Here is a 13,862-nt window from a genome sequence, read left to right on the forward strand (position 1 = left end):
AGCTACCAGTTCTTAATGTTAGCCAAGTACTTTCTTATTTCTAGGCCACTTTTTGATTTTCTATACACAAACCTGTGACAGTGCTTGCCCCTTTATACTAAGAAACTAAATAAACAGCCTCTATGACAATAGTTTTATGCTCAAATATTTGTCACACTACAAATACATTCTGGATGGTAATAAGTAGCTAGAAGTCTGCCTTTCCAAAAAAAAAACAAAAAAGAGTACTATTAGGATTTCATGTTACTCACTGAACCAATATTTATCAAGTGGACAGTGAGAATACAGCATTATCCTAATCTTAGGGGAATGAAAAGAAGAATGTTTCTATGCCTAGAGTTTATATCACAATTGGGGAGGGGTGAGGGAAAGAGAGATAAGATATGTAAAGGTCAATCAAAAATACTGGATGAGGTACATCTAGAGAATGGAGTATTACTCAGCACTAAAAAGAAGAAAGCTATCAAGTCATGAAAAAAATGGAGAAACCTAAGTGCACATTACTAAGCAAAAGAAGCCCATCTGGAAAGCAACACTATGAATGATCCTAACTACATGACATTCTGGAAAAGCTAAAACTATGGAGAAAGTAAAAGAAATCAGTGGTCTCCCAAGGCTAGTGGGGAAGGAGGGGTGACTAGGAGAGGACAGGATATTCAGGGCAGTGAAAATACTCTGTAGGATACTGTAATGGTGGATACACATCATTATACGTTTATCCAAACCCACAGAATGAACACCACCCAGCATGAGTCCTATGGACTTTGGACGATAACGTGTCAGTGTAGGTTCATCAAGGGTAACAAATGTACAACTTGGATGGGGGATGGTGATAGTAGGGGAGCTGGAGGGGAGACTACGCACTCAGAGCAGGGAGCAAAGGGCATATGCAAACTCTGTACTTTCCATTCAGTTATGCTGGGAACCTAAAGCTATACTAAAAAACAGTCTCTCTCTCTCTCTATATATATATATATGTATTATTAGATGACAAATTTTACATATAACACATATTACTGCTATATATATTAACATATGTATTATTGCTATATTATATATACATACTATTATAATACATAATCTATCATCTGATGCTATTATATATAAAATACTGGATGCATGTGTGTGTGCATGCATGTTCAGCTGGGCCCAACTCTTTGCCAACCCATGGACTATAGCCCGCCAGGCTCCTCTGTTCATGGGATTTTTCCTTGCAAGAATACTGGAGTGGGTTGCCATTTCCTTCTCCAAAATACTGGACGGCTTGTTAACTCCAGGACTCCGTGCCACATAAACACACGGCAACCATGGAGGTACACCACTCAGATCTCCCTTCAAACAGAACTTGCCACAGATCAGGCTACAGCACTTCAGCACCTGAGCCAAGGCCATCCTCCTCCCTTGGAGCCCTCAGCCAACAACTGAGCACTGACCTGGTGCTTCTACCAAGGCTGGGCTCCTCAATAAAGAATCATTGCGCTCCAACGCCCCATCTGGCTGGCCAAAACTTCCTCAGATCTCCCCTGCAGATTGAGACTCTGCCTTCCTGCTCTCCTTTCACAGGTGTTCTACCTGCACCAGAGGTGAAGGCTTTGCTTGTCTACCTCTATTGCTTCCCCTCTTATTTTCACAGGCATTACCCCCAGCACCTCTTAGCATTCTGGCTCCATCATGGTGTCTGCTTCCCACAGATCTGAACTGCAACAATGTGCTATAAAGACTTAGAAACAGGACGGAAATGTACCCACGTAAACAGATATGCAGGAAACACAAAGGGCCTGAGGCTTCACCCACATAGTGGAATCAGCGTAAGAAAGAAGTGGCGGTGGGAAGGCCCAAGGACGTGTAGGCCTACAGTGAGTAGAGCCACATGGTTGGATGGATGCTTCCAAAAAACCCATCCCGTAATACTGAAGTGCTCTGGGTCGGACACATTTGAATGCTGAGCTAAAACATTATTACACTTCCAAGTTTTTGAATAAGAAACAGAATTTTAGGAGAATCAATTTAGCGGACAGACCCTAGCAAATGAGCAGGAACAAAAATGAGAGGAAACAGAAGGTTACTCCAAGAATCTGGATTGGGTGGACTAATAGCCTCATAAGCCTCCTGATACAAAACATTTAGATATACTGAGTAAATACAACATCTCTGATAATGCATAGCTACATACATTCAGTGGAAGAAAAGAGGTCAGAAGCAGAAAGACTAGAAAAACAGAGCATCAAATTGATGATAAGGCAACACAGGATGAAATGGTGAGACAGCATCACCGACTCAATGGACATGAATTTGAGCAAACTCCAGGAGAGTGTGAAGGATAGGGAAGTCTGGGGTGCTGCAGTCCATGGGGTCCTAAAGAGTCAGACACAACTTAGAGACTACACAACAAAAGCCTCAGTTTCCCTGGGGCTGTTTATGTGGGGTTTTCAGCCTCACAAGGAAACAGAAAACAAGATCTTCTAAGGACTACACCCTCACTGAAAGGGCAGATAAGGGTGGAGGGGAATGGATCTTCTCCATGATAGCTCAGAATGGGAATCAGGGAGCTGAGAAAGCTGATTGTGATAACTGAGTCTGGGGGTTGATTTCATGTGTCTGTACAGCAAGAAAAGCAAGGAGAACAAATCACTCAATCCTAAAGAAAATCAACCCTGAATATTCACTGGAAGGACTGATGCTGAAGCTGAAGTTCCAATACTTTGGCCACTTGATGCAAAGAGCTGACTCACTGGAAAAGACCATGATGCTGGGAAAGATTGAGGGCAAAAGGAGAAGGGGGCAGCAGAGGTTAAATCACTGACTTAATGGACCTGAACTTGAGCAAACTCTGGGAGACCGTGGAGGACAGAGAAGCCTAGCGTGCTGCAGGCCACGGGGCTGTCAGGGGCGGACGTGACCTAACAACTGAAGAACACCACAGTGTGAGAAAGCCCAAGTCAAGGAATGACGCACAGCCAACTGGCAACAAAGCCAAAAAGGTCAAGAAAGCAGGGCCTTCTGAGGTTGATGTGAATTCTCAAATCCAAAAAGTGATCCTAAATCCAAAAAGGCAAAAAAGAAAGAGGAGCCATCTCAAGATGACATTATTTCTCCTAAAACGAAAAGGTCAAAAAAAACTAAAGGAGCCCTGTGAAAAGACAGTTGTTTCTCCTAAAACCAAAAAAGTTATAAAAAATGAGGAGTCTTCTGAGGAACAATTGGGTGCACCTAAGCCCAAAAAAGGAGTACGTCAAGGCTATATATTGTCACCCTGCTTATTTAACTTCTATGCAGAGTACATTATGAGAAACGCTGGACTGGAAGAAACACAAGCTGGAATCAAGACTGCCGGGAGAAATATCAATAACCTCAGATATGCAGATGACACCATCCTTATGGCAGAAAGTGAAGAGGAACTCAAAAGCCTCTTGATGAAAGTGAAAGAGGAGAGTGAAAAAGTTGGCTTAAAGCTCAACATTCAGAAAACGAAGATCATGGCATCTGGTCCCATCACTTCATGGGAAATAGATGGGGAAACAGTGGAAACAGTGGCAGACTTTATTTTTCTGGGCTCCAAAATCACTGCAGATGGTGACTGCAGCCATGAAATTAAAAGACGCTTACTCCTTGGAAGGAAAGTTATGACCAACCTAGACAGCATATTCAAAAGCAGAGATATTACTTTGCCAACAAAGGTTCATCTAGTCAAGGCTATGGTTTTTCCTGTGGTCATGTATGGATGTGAGAGTTGGACTGTGAAGAAAGCTGAGCACCAAAGAATTGATGCTTTTGAACTGTGGTGTTGGAGAAGACTCTTTGAGAGTCCCTTGGACTGCAAGGAGATCCAACCAGTCCATTCTCAAGGAGATCAGTCCTGGGATTTCTTTGGAAGGAATGATGCTAAAGCTGAAACTCCAGTACTTTGGCCACCTCATGCGAAGAGTGGACTCATTGGAAAAGACTCTGATGCTGGGAGGGATTGGGGGCAGGAAGAGAAGGGGACGACAGAGGATGAGATGGCTGGATGGCATCACTGACTTGATGGACGTGAGTCTGGGTGAACTTCGGGAGTTGGTGATGGACAGGGAGGCCTGGCATGCTGTGATTCATGGGATCACAAACAGTCGGACACAACTGAGCGACTAAACTGAACTGAACTGAAGCCCAAAAAGATGAGGAAAGAGAAAGAAATAAATGGAAAAACTAGAGAGAAAAGCCCCAACCTGAAGAATGGATTCCCTGATTCTGGACCTGACTCTGACTCCAAGAAAGCTGCCAGTGAAGAAAATAACAGTGAGTTAGAGCAGGAAATGACTGTGGAGCAAAGGAGGAGCTTTCTCTAATTTTCCCATATCTGAAGAAATGATTAAACTTCTCAAAGCCCGTGTGGTGACCTTCCTGTTTCCTATATAAGCAAAGATGTTTCACCCTGTCCATAGTGGGAAGGAGTTGATGGCACAGGCGTGGACAGGAACTGGGAAGACATTCTCCCTTGCTATGCCTTTGGTTGAGAAACTTCAGGGAGAACTGCAAGATAGGAAGGGAGGCTGTGCCCCTCCAGTACTGGTTCTTGCACCCACAAGGGAGTTGGCAAGTCAAGTACGCAGAGACTTCAGTGACATCACAAAAAAGCTGGCAGTGGCTTGTTTTTATGGTGGAACTCCCTATGGAGGACAAACTGAATGCATATGGAATGGGATCAATATCCTGGTTGGGACGCTAGGTCATACCAAAGACCACCTGCAGAATGGCAAGCTAGACCCCACCAAACTTAAGCATGTTGTCCTGGATGAAGTTGACCAGATGCTGGACATGGGCTTTGCTGATCAAGTATAAGAGATTTTATGTGTAGCAATAAGAAAGATTCAGAAGACAATCCCCAACATTGCTTTTTTCTGCAACTTGCCCTTGGTGGGTATATAATGTTGCTAAGAAATACATGAAATCTACATAGGAACAAGTGGACCTGATGGGTAAAAAGACACAGAAAACGGCAGTAACGGTATAGTATCTGGCTATCAAGTGCCACTGGACTCACAGGGCAGCAGTTACTGGGACATGATCTGAGTGTACAGTGGTTATCAAGGGAGAACTAGCATATGTTGTAGGAGAAGGCAATGGCACCCCACTCAGTACTCTTGCCTGGAAAATCCCATGGACGGAGGAGCCTGGTAGGCTGCAGTCCATGGGGTCGCTAAGAGTCGGACACGACTGAGCGACTTCACTTTGACTTTTCACTTTCATGCATTGGAGAAGGCAATGGCAACCCACTCCAGTGTTCTTGCCTGGAGAATCCCAGCCTGGTGGGCTGCCATCTATGGGGTCGCACAGAGTCAGACACGACTGAAGCGACTTAGCAGCAGCAGCAGCATATATTGTGAAACGAAGAAAGAAACCCAGCAGTTGAAACAGAATGTGGCCGTAAGGCAGGATGCCCAGTCTTTACCTGGAGACATTCCACAGAAGCAAAGGGAAACCACCTGAAAAGGCTTCAGAAATGGTGACTGTAGAGTTCTGGTTGCAACCAGTGCTGCTGCGTGTGGGTCAGACAGCCCCGAGGCTGTTCTGCTGGTTCAAAGTTCTCCACCGAACGACATACAGCCCTACATTCACCGTTCCAGGTGAACAGGCAGAGCTGGAAGGACGGGGTTTTGCATCTGCTTTTATCAGCACAAGGAAGAATACCAGCTAGCCCAAGTGGAACAAAAAGCAGGAATTAAATTTAAGCGAACAGGTGTTCCTTCTGCAACAGATAATAAAAGCTTCCAGCAAAGATGCCATCAGGCTCATGGACTTCTGTCTCCCACTGCACTTGATCACTTCAAGCAGTCAACCAAGAAGCTGACTGAGGAGAAGGGAGCAACAGAAGCCCTGGCAGCAGCCCTGACCCACATCTCCGGTGCCACGTTGGTAAAGCACTCCACGATCAACTCAGATGCGGGCTTTGTGACCATGATCTTGCACTGCTCAAATGAAATGCTAAACATTAGTTATGCTTGGACAGAACTTAAAGAGCAACTGGGTGAGGATACTGATTCCAAAGTGAAGGGAAATGGTCTTTCTCAAAGGAAGGCAGGGTGTTTGCTTTGATATCCCACTGCATCAGTAACAGAAGTACAGGAAAAATGGCATGATTCACAGCACTGGCAGCTTTCTGAGGCCACAGAGCAACCAGGGCTAGAAGAACCAGGGGAAGGATAGGCAATTTCCAGGGATAGTGGGAAGGCAACAAAGGTGTCAGGTGACAGCGGGAAAGAAGTAGAAGCTTCAGAGGACAGCAGTCAGGAGGTGGTAACAAAAGTAACAGATTTCAAAAAAAGGCCAGAAGCAAAGCAGAGTTCTAATAAAGCATTTGAATAGTAATTTGAAGTAGAGGATTTATATGGCAAAAACAGAACTATGCTCAGCAGCATGAAACTGAACATTATTTTTCATAGAGTTAAAAGTTAAAAGCACACTGTACTTCCTTCCTGACCACTTGCCTAATCCCCATCTCTTTAGGAAAGACAAGCTTCATCTAAATTATCTCATCTGATTGATGACTGTCATTTATAACTTTACCATTACTTCTGTCTTGGTTATTCCTTTGGAAAAGGTGTATGGATTCATTACATATTCTAATGTATTGCCTATAAATTATAAGATTAAGTCAAGCATGTATCTGCTGATACTTTGTAAGTTGACCTGTCTTTATACTTAGAAATTCCTCTTATTAATAGTACGCTTCCCTGGTGGCTCAGATGGTAAAGAATCTGCCTGCAATGCGGGAGACCCATGTTTGATCCCTAGGTCAGGAAGATTCCCTAGAGAAGGAAATAGCAACCCACTCTGGTTTTCTTGCCTGGAGAATTCAATGGACAGAGGAGCCTGGCAGGCTACAATCCATGGGGGTCACAGAGCCAGACTGAGTGACTAACACTTTCATTTTTTTCACAACATGGGGGAAACACAATTTCAAAACAGAAAGGCCTTCTTTCCATAACTGATGACACTCAGCATTACCTTACCAAAACTAAATTGTAGGGGGGACCTCTCCTTGTTCAAAGATGATAGCTTACCAAATAAATGAAGTAGGAAAGCAGAGGCAAAAGATTAACTGAATGACTTAAGGAAAAAGTGAAAACTAACCAGAGGCATAATACAACATCTTCCTACCTTTAAAACTCCCATGCAATGAGTCAATGCAGTCAGTGAACACCTGCACAATGCTTGAGGCCACAACAGCATCACTCTCCAACCAGGGGTAATGTCGCTGGCTGCTTTAAATAAGAGAAACATACACTTAGAAAGGAAACACTATGATTAAATTACTATCCATCCCAGAATCTATTATGTAGCCCTAAAACACATTTAGATCACTTTAAAGGCTGTAAATCCCTGGAGGTGACCTGTAGCTTTTAATACCAATAGCATAATTTTATTGACTTTCCTTCCTAACCTTTATTCCAATGTAATTAAGTTTCAGAGGTGTGTCATCTAACTAAGTATCAAATTAGCACCTTTTTTTTTTACATCCAATTATACCCGTGAACCCATCCCTTGTGGATTTGGGTTACATTTCAAATGTCTCAGAGAACAGTTTTCTCTACCTAAAGCCTGAAAGGGAAAAAAGTCATGTAAAAAGATAACCAAAAGTGAATAGAGAGGAAGTAACCAAAGGAAAAAAAAATTCTTTATATGAAAATTCAGTTCTAAATCTGGTTTAGTAAGTTCAATATAAAAAATAAATTCCATTAGCTCATCCTGGAAATAAACAAGCAGCCTGCATTATGATAAGCAGTCTCACAGTCACCACAAAATCCTGAAGCTTGCAGACTGTTTAAGGATAGCCCTCTGGGAGAGAGCAATTCCCACCCAGTAATTTGAAAGTCAACTTAGTACCCCAAAAATAACTGATACTGGGTAAAATCAAGTGAGTCTCATATTTTGCAGTGTTACATTATCAAAACATAATTCAGGAGAACACATTTATTTTTCTGAAATTAAATACTAAACTCATTTAACTTTTTTATTGTGGTAAGCTGGAAATAAGAGTCCAGTTTTGCTTCAAAATCAATAGCTCTGATCAATCAGACTAGCAATTCCACAAACAGAAAATGTATTAAGTTCACTTTGTAAATAAGCATTTTCTAAATTTAAATGTTGCCCTATATAAAAATCAAATCTGTGAACCATCAGCTGTACCAAAACATTATCAGAACTTTAAGTCTATAGATTTCAAAGGAATCTCAATATCAGAAAAACTATTTACCTTTCATTGTCTTCTAAAACCAGTATCCATGGCTTAAAGAGCTGGATGATTACTGAATGTAGGGATCTTAGCACTAAAACAAAGCAAAATTTTTAGAGACAAGAAACAAGTCCATCAAATGAAGATGGCCAACAGGCACGTGAAAAAATGTTCAACACCGCTAATCATCAGGGAAATGCAAATCAAATCATGAGAGGTCACCTCACACCAGTCAGAATGACCATCATCAGACAACACAAACACCAAATGTTGGCAAAAATGTGGAGAAAAGGGGACCCTTTATACACTGTTGGTGGGAATGTAAATTAGTGCAGCTGCTGTATGGAGTTTCTCAAAAAACTAAAAATACAGCTACCATATGACCAAGCAATTACACTCCGGGGTATATATCCGAAAAAAAACCAAAAAGATACCATGCATCACAAAGTTCACAGCAGCATTACTTAAAAATGGCAAAATATGGAAGCAATCTAGGTGTCCAGCAACAGAAGAACGGATAAAGAAGATGCGGTATCTACATCTGGTATACACACATATACACACAGTGGAATACTACTCAGCTATAACAAAGAACGAAAGTTTCCATCTGCAGCAGCGTGGATGGACGTGGAGGGCGTTATGCTGAGAGACAATCACTGTATGATATCACATGTGTGGAATCCAAAAAATAAAAGTAGTGACTACAACAAAAAAGAAGCTGACTCACAGATACAAGAACAAACTAGAGGTTACCAGTGGGAGAAGGAAGGGGGAAGGGGCAATGTAAGAGCAGGGGATTAAAAGGTACAAACCAGCAGTTATAAAATAAGCTACAAGGTTATACTGTATAACAGGAAACAGAGCCAATATTATATAATAACTATTAAGTGGAGAATAATTTTTAAAAATTGTGAATCACTATATTCTATACCTGCTACTTATATAATATGTGCATCAACTAACTATACTTCAATTAAGAAAAAAAAGAAACAAAGTTGGCGTTTTATCAGTATCATTGGTAACTAGAAAAATTATCTATATACTTAAAAACCTATGGTGATACAGAAAAAACATGTTTAATATAACTAAGCCTGCTTCAGTTTTCATTTGCTGCAATAAATTTTTTGTAATTGGATAAGTTTTATTATAATACAATGTCAGAGACAATTTTATAACACACATTTTTTAAAAATAAAAACTTAAATACTCTCAATGAGATAATAGGAAGAGAGAATTGGAGACTGAAACCTCTATCTTTGTATTTCACCTTACAAAGAGCGGGTGAAGCAAGCACCCACTATGTAAGTGAGAACAGGTATGACACATATGGGTTCACACTTGCACTGTCTATTTCCTATTTTTTCTTCGTAACACTCAGATATAGATTTATCACCAAGATTTAAATATTTTAGTGTCTATTCAAGTCTCTCCTGATGGAAGGTCAAAACACCTAAGCTCTATGTTGCTCTAAAGGCATATTACCTGTTTTGCTGCTGGCAGATGGGTCTTGGGCCAAGCAGGCCATTTCTGAGTCAAGCAGCCTTTTTACAAGATAGCCCAAGAATGTCTTCATGTCTGCCATGTAAGGACTCCATTTTGAGAATAAACCAAAACTTTTAAAGTCCAATGTGGACAACCGAAGCTTATAAAAAAAGTTTGACAGCCACTGTATAGTCTCCATTACCTGGAAAAAAATGACCAATTTTTAAAAATGCTTACTGAATATGTGCTTTCAGTAGAACACTACAGTAGGCTGAGATGAAGAGCTTTGACTTTATAATCGAATTACAAAGGTATAGAGCATATGAAAAGTAAATCAACAGATTTCAAAATCCTTTTCAAAAGCAAAGAAACCATTTTTTCATATAAATTCATGTGAACTCACATCATGTAAAACTGATGAAGCTGACAGCTCTGGGGGACAACTGTGTGAAACCTACTCAAAGGAGCCAGTGAAGCAGGAGGCTGAAGGTGGCAAGGGGAGATACAAACGGGCTGGGCCTGGGCTGTTCAGGAACCGAGGAGCAAGAGTCAGACTGAGGCACGAGAGACAGGCGATCCAGGCACGGGGGCATGGAGACAGGGGCAGGGGACGGAGGGAACAGGAGATGACTGACAAAGGAAAGCACAGGGCTCTTGGAGATAAAAGATGCATTTTTAGATATAAATTTTAAATGTGTTCCAGTTGTTTAAAAAAAACAAAGGAAATGAAAAAGAAACACATATAGAAACTTTACAGAGGCAAGAGCTACACACCTGCTTGTCGGACAAGAGCACATCAGGAGAACTTTGAAGCACCGTGCTCTCCACAGAAGCTGCCCCCTGCTGGCAGCCTGGGGTGCAGCAGCCCAGGGCTCTCAGGGTGGCTTTCCAACACTCGGGGCTTAGCAGCTGTTCAGCAGAGCCTTACAGGGCGTGGACAGAGGACAGCAAGTCAGCATCCTTCACAAACTAACTTTTCAACGTGAATCAAAGAACACATGTACTTTACGAATGAATGAGCGTTATGTAAAAATCCAAAACATATTCATAAAGGTCTGTGGCAAAGAGACCAAAGTTAAGAGAACCTACTGAAAGATCTGTGCACGTGGACACCTGATTTTCCTTATTCTCAGGAACCCTGCTGGGAGTGAACACAGCAGAGCCATCTGAGCTGGAATCTGTGAGCCCCTGACTGGGGAATGGTAAAGGTGCCATCTTTCTGGCTGGACAATGTGAGAGAAACAAAGGAACCATGGAACAGAATACAACTGCAGAGTCTATGCTCTCTTTAGAAGACGTCTCATACTCATCTAACACCCTACTCCTGTAACAGGCAAAACCTAAAGCAACACAGAGACAGTATGCAAAAGTACAGACTACCAACCAGCACTCAGCTACCTGCAAAACTCACTTCCCAGAGGACAGGAACCTACGCCCTCATGCCCTTACCACTGGGAAGTGGCCTGGATCAAGGAGACTACAGTGGCTCAGAAGGGCAGGTCTGGATGGAGTCATGCACACCAAGAAGATGGCAGTGAAGCCAGGGGAAATTGCAGTGGGCTCACCCAGGGCAAATGAAGACAGATTAGCAATGGGTAAAGCCCTGGGAACACTGCCATGATGGCCAGGGAGGGATGGAACACCAGGAGGCTGGAGGTCACGGAATCTGACAGAGGTGGTACTGTTGGTCTTAAGCCTGTAACTGAACTACTTTTCCTGCGAATTAAAACTTTTCTGCTAAATCCAAGTCAGTGGTTGCCTGTATAAACAATTTAGAATCTCTTTAAAAGGTTTTGGGGAAGGAAGCTTCCCTGGTATCCAGTGCTTTGTTAAGAGTCTACCGTGCAGTGCAGGGGATGCGGGTTCAATCCCTGGTGAGGGTACGAGACCCTACATACCGCAGGGCAACTGGGTTAGTGAGCCATAACTAGAAAGCCTGCAAGACCCAAGGAAGATCCTGCATGCCATAGCTGAGGCCTGACACAGCCAAATAAATAAATATTTAAAAAAATAAAATAAAAGGTTTCAGGGGAAAAATCCATAATATATGTTTAATCAAATTTTGAAAACTTAGGAGTAAAACTTAGCTATGTAAATAAGCATTAAAAATTATACAAGTGCACTTCTGTACCACCACTCCCCACCCACTTTGCAACCTGCCGCTATAGGAAACAATGAACTCTTTGAAGGGCTTTGAAAATTAGACTATACATTCTTCAAGTAGTCCAATACATAAGATCATTAGCTAATTCATAAAACTATTTCCGTAAAGTAACACAAAGATTTGACATAATGCAAAATTTAGTTTTCCATTACATCAATAAACAGTATGAAGCTTACATGAATAAATACTATCTCATTTTTCAAATTTCAATAAAAGTCCTGCCGAGTGAAATTTCAAAATTAAAAAGCCTGCACTCTTTATTTCTCCAACACTCTGATGGAAAACTGCAGGAGGGGGATAAAACAGTGGGAATTTGGAAAATTTAATGTTGTTCCTTCTCTTGGATAATATAAAAAGTGTATCATTATACTGGGATAAAATTCATTTGCAAAATACAAGAGTCAAAAAATTAGGGAGAGGGAACCCTAAATGTATCTACCATTTTGACACTAGAAAGAAACCAACTGGTATATTAAGCACATTGTAAAGGAGAAATTTTCTTCTATTCCCAAATCTATAGTCATCAGAATAAGCAGGCCCACGTCAGTCAAGACAGCTGCGAAATCAAAGTAAAGGGCTGCGCACAGGACTGTGGACTCCAATGTCTAAGAGTTCAGTTCAGTCGCTCAGTCATGTCTGACTCTTTGCAACCCCATGAATCGCAGCACGCCAGGCCTCCCTGTCCATCACCAACTCCCGGAGTTCACTCAGACTCACGTCCATCGAGTCAGTGATGCCATCCAACCATCGCATCCTCTGTCATCCCCTTCTCCTCCTGCCCCCAATCCCTCCCAGCATCAGTCTTTTCCAATGAGTCAACTCTTCGCATGAGGTGGCTGCCCAATTAGGGCCCAACCTGACAACAGACAATTTTTACAGATAGCAACCTTTAGGGCATTATTCATTGAGCATTTTGGGTGAAGATTAGTAATTCTAAACTCCTGCATGCTTGTATTATTTTTACATTTTTGGATGACATCTGTGGAATGGTTAATGTCATACTGAACATTCACTGCGATCTAATCAGTCACAATTAAGACACTTACTTTGCATCAGCAGCCTGAGAATGTCACTGTACTGGTCAGGAAACTGGTAGAGAAGAAGGTAAGTCCAGTGCTTACAGAAAAGATTAAATGGCATCAAAATATCTTCATCTGGTTCAAGGCCCCAGGCAGTAAGTGCCAAATGAATGGACTCCAGAAGCCTGGTACGATCAGACAGAGGAGGTTTAGTGGAGTTTAACCATTGCTTAAGATCGAACTAAAAAGAAAAAGAAATAAGAAGCAGTTTTATTTACACTAGAAAGTTAATTGCAATAGAGCAAATTATGTGCAATGTAGTTTGAAAGTCAAAGTTTACCTAGTATTTAGCTTTTCATAAAGACTGAAACTAAAATTTATACACTTAAAAGAATCTAGTCCAATAACTAACAGTACCATTATGTCTCCATCTCTACTTCACTCTCTGGGGTCGCAGAGGCAATGTTTTCAGCTCCGCGAGCTTTTTTACAATTTAAGGATATTGTTGGTAAGTTTTCCCTACAAAACAAGGATCAGAACTGTGTAGTTCTTCACTGGTCACGCTGCCACAAACAAGTGGCTACTCAATGGAACCATCTCCTTCTGGTGGCCATGTTTCTAAATCGGCATTGGTTAATGAAAAGTCAGGGTGCTGATCTCACCTTCCAGAATTCCAAACTATAAAACATGCTTTTCCCTACTAAAAATTGCGATCAGTCTCCAGGTCCTAAAAAATGTCCAGGTTTTATGACTTATAGATGTCAGAGAAGTATTAAAAGCAAGATAGCTAAGGCTCTGAATTTCTCAACTGGTGACATCTGACACATTAACAACTCAATTACAACAATTAAGGTATAAATTCAGGACACATTCAAAAGAAGGATGTACCAAATTATTATTATGAATATTTCAAAACTGTAGGAAGTTTCTAAAGAGCTTGGGAGCTGGTCTTTTTTATACTACATGTGGTGAGACTGTCCTACAT

General features: G+C 41.6%; 1 protein-coding gene and 2 pseudogenes across 2 annotated transcripts in view; 2 read left to right on the plus strand and 1 right to left on the minus strand.

The window, feature by feature from the left end:
- Positions 1 to 13,862, minus strand: part of EPG5 (ectopic P-granules 5 autophagy tethering factor) — a 129,614-nt gene that overhangs the window by 24,413 nt on the left and 91,339 nt on the right. The window contains exons 31-35 of one of the 2 annotated variants that reach the window (XM_070778986.1): positions 12,905 to 13,118; positions 10,469 to 10,617; positions 9,695 to 9,896; positions 8,234 to 8,306; positions 7,138 to 7,238 (exon numbers count right to left, since the gene is read on the minus strand). In XM_070778986.1, coding sequence (XP_070635087.1) covers positions 7,138 to 7,238; positions 8,234 to 8,306; positions 9,695 to 9,896; positions 10,469 to 10,617; positions 12,905 to 13,118 — 739 coding nt within the window. Of the gene's footprint in view, positions 1 to 7,137; positions 7,242 to 8,233; positions 8,307 to 9,694; positions 9,897 to 10,468; positions 10,618 to 12,904; positions 13,119 to 13,862 lie in introns of both variants that reach the window. The other variant, XM_019986709.2, reaches the window with a different exon arrangement.
- LOC109577625 (nucleolar RNA helicase 2 pseudogene) lies at positions 4,155 to 5,044 on the plus strand (annotated as a pseudogene).
- On the plus strand, positions 5,359 to 6,430 carry LOC139176033 (nucleolar RNA helicase 2 pseudogene; annotated as a pseudogene).

Source organism: Bos indicus, chromosome 24, assembly GCF_029378745.1.
Source record: "Bos indicus isolate NIAB-ARS_2022 breed Sahiwal x Tharparkar chromosome 24, NIAB-ARS_B.indTharparkar_mat_pri_1.0, whole genome shotgun sequence".
Lineage (NCBI taxonomy): Eukaryota > Metazoa > Chordata > Mammalia > Artiodactyla > Bovidae > Bos > Bos indicus.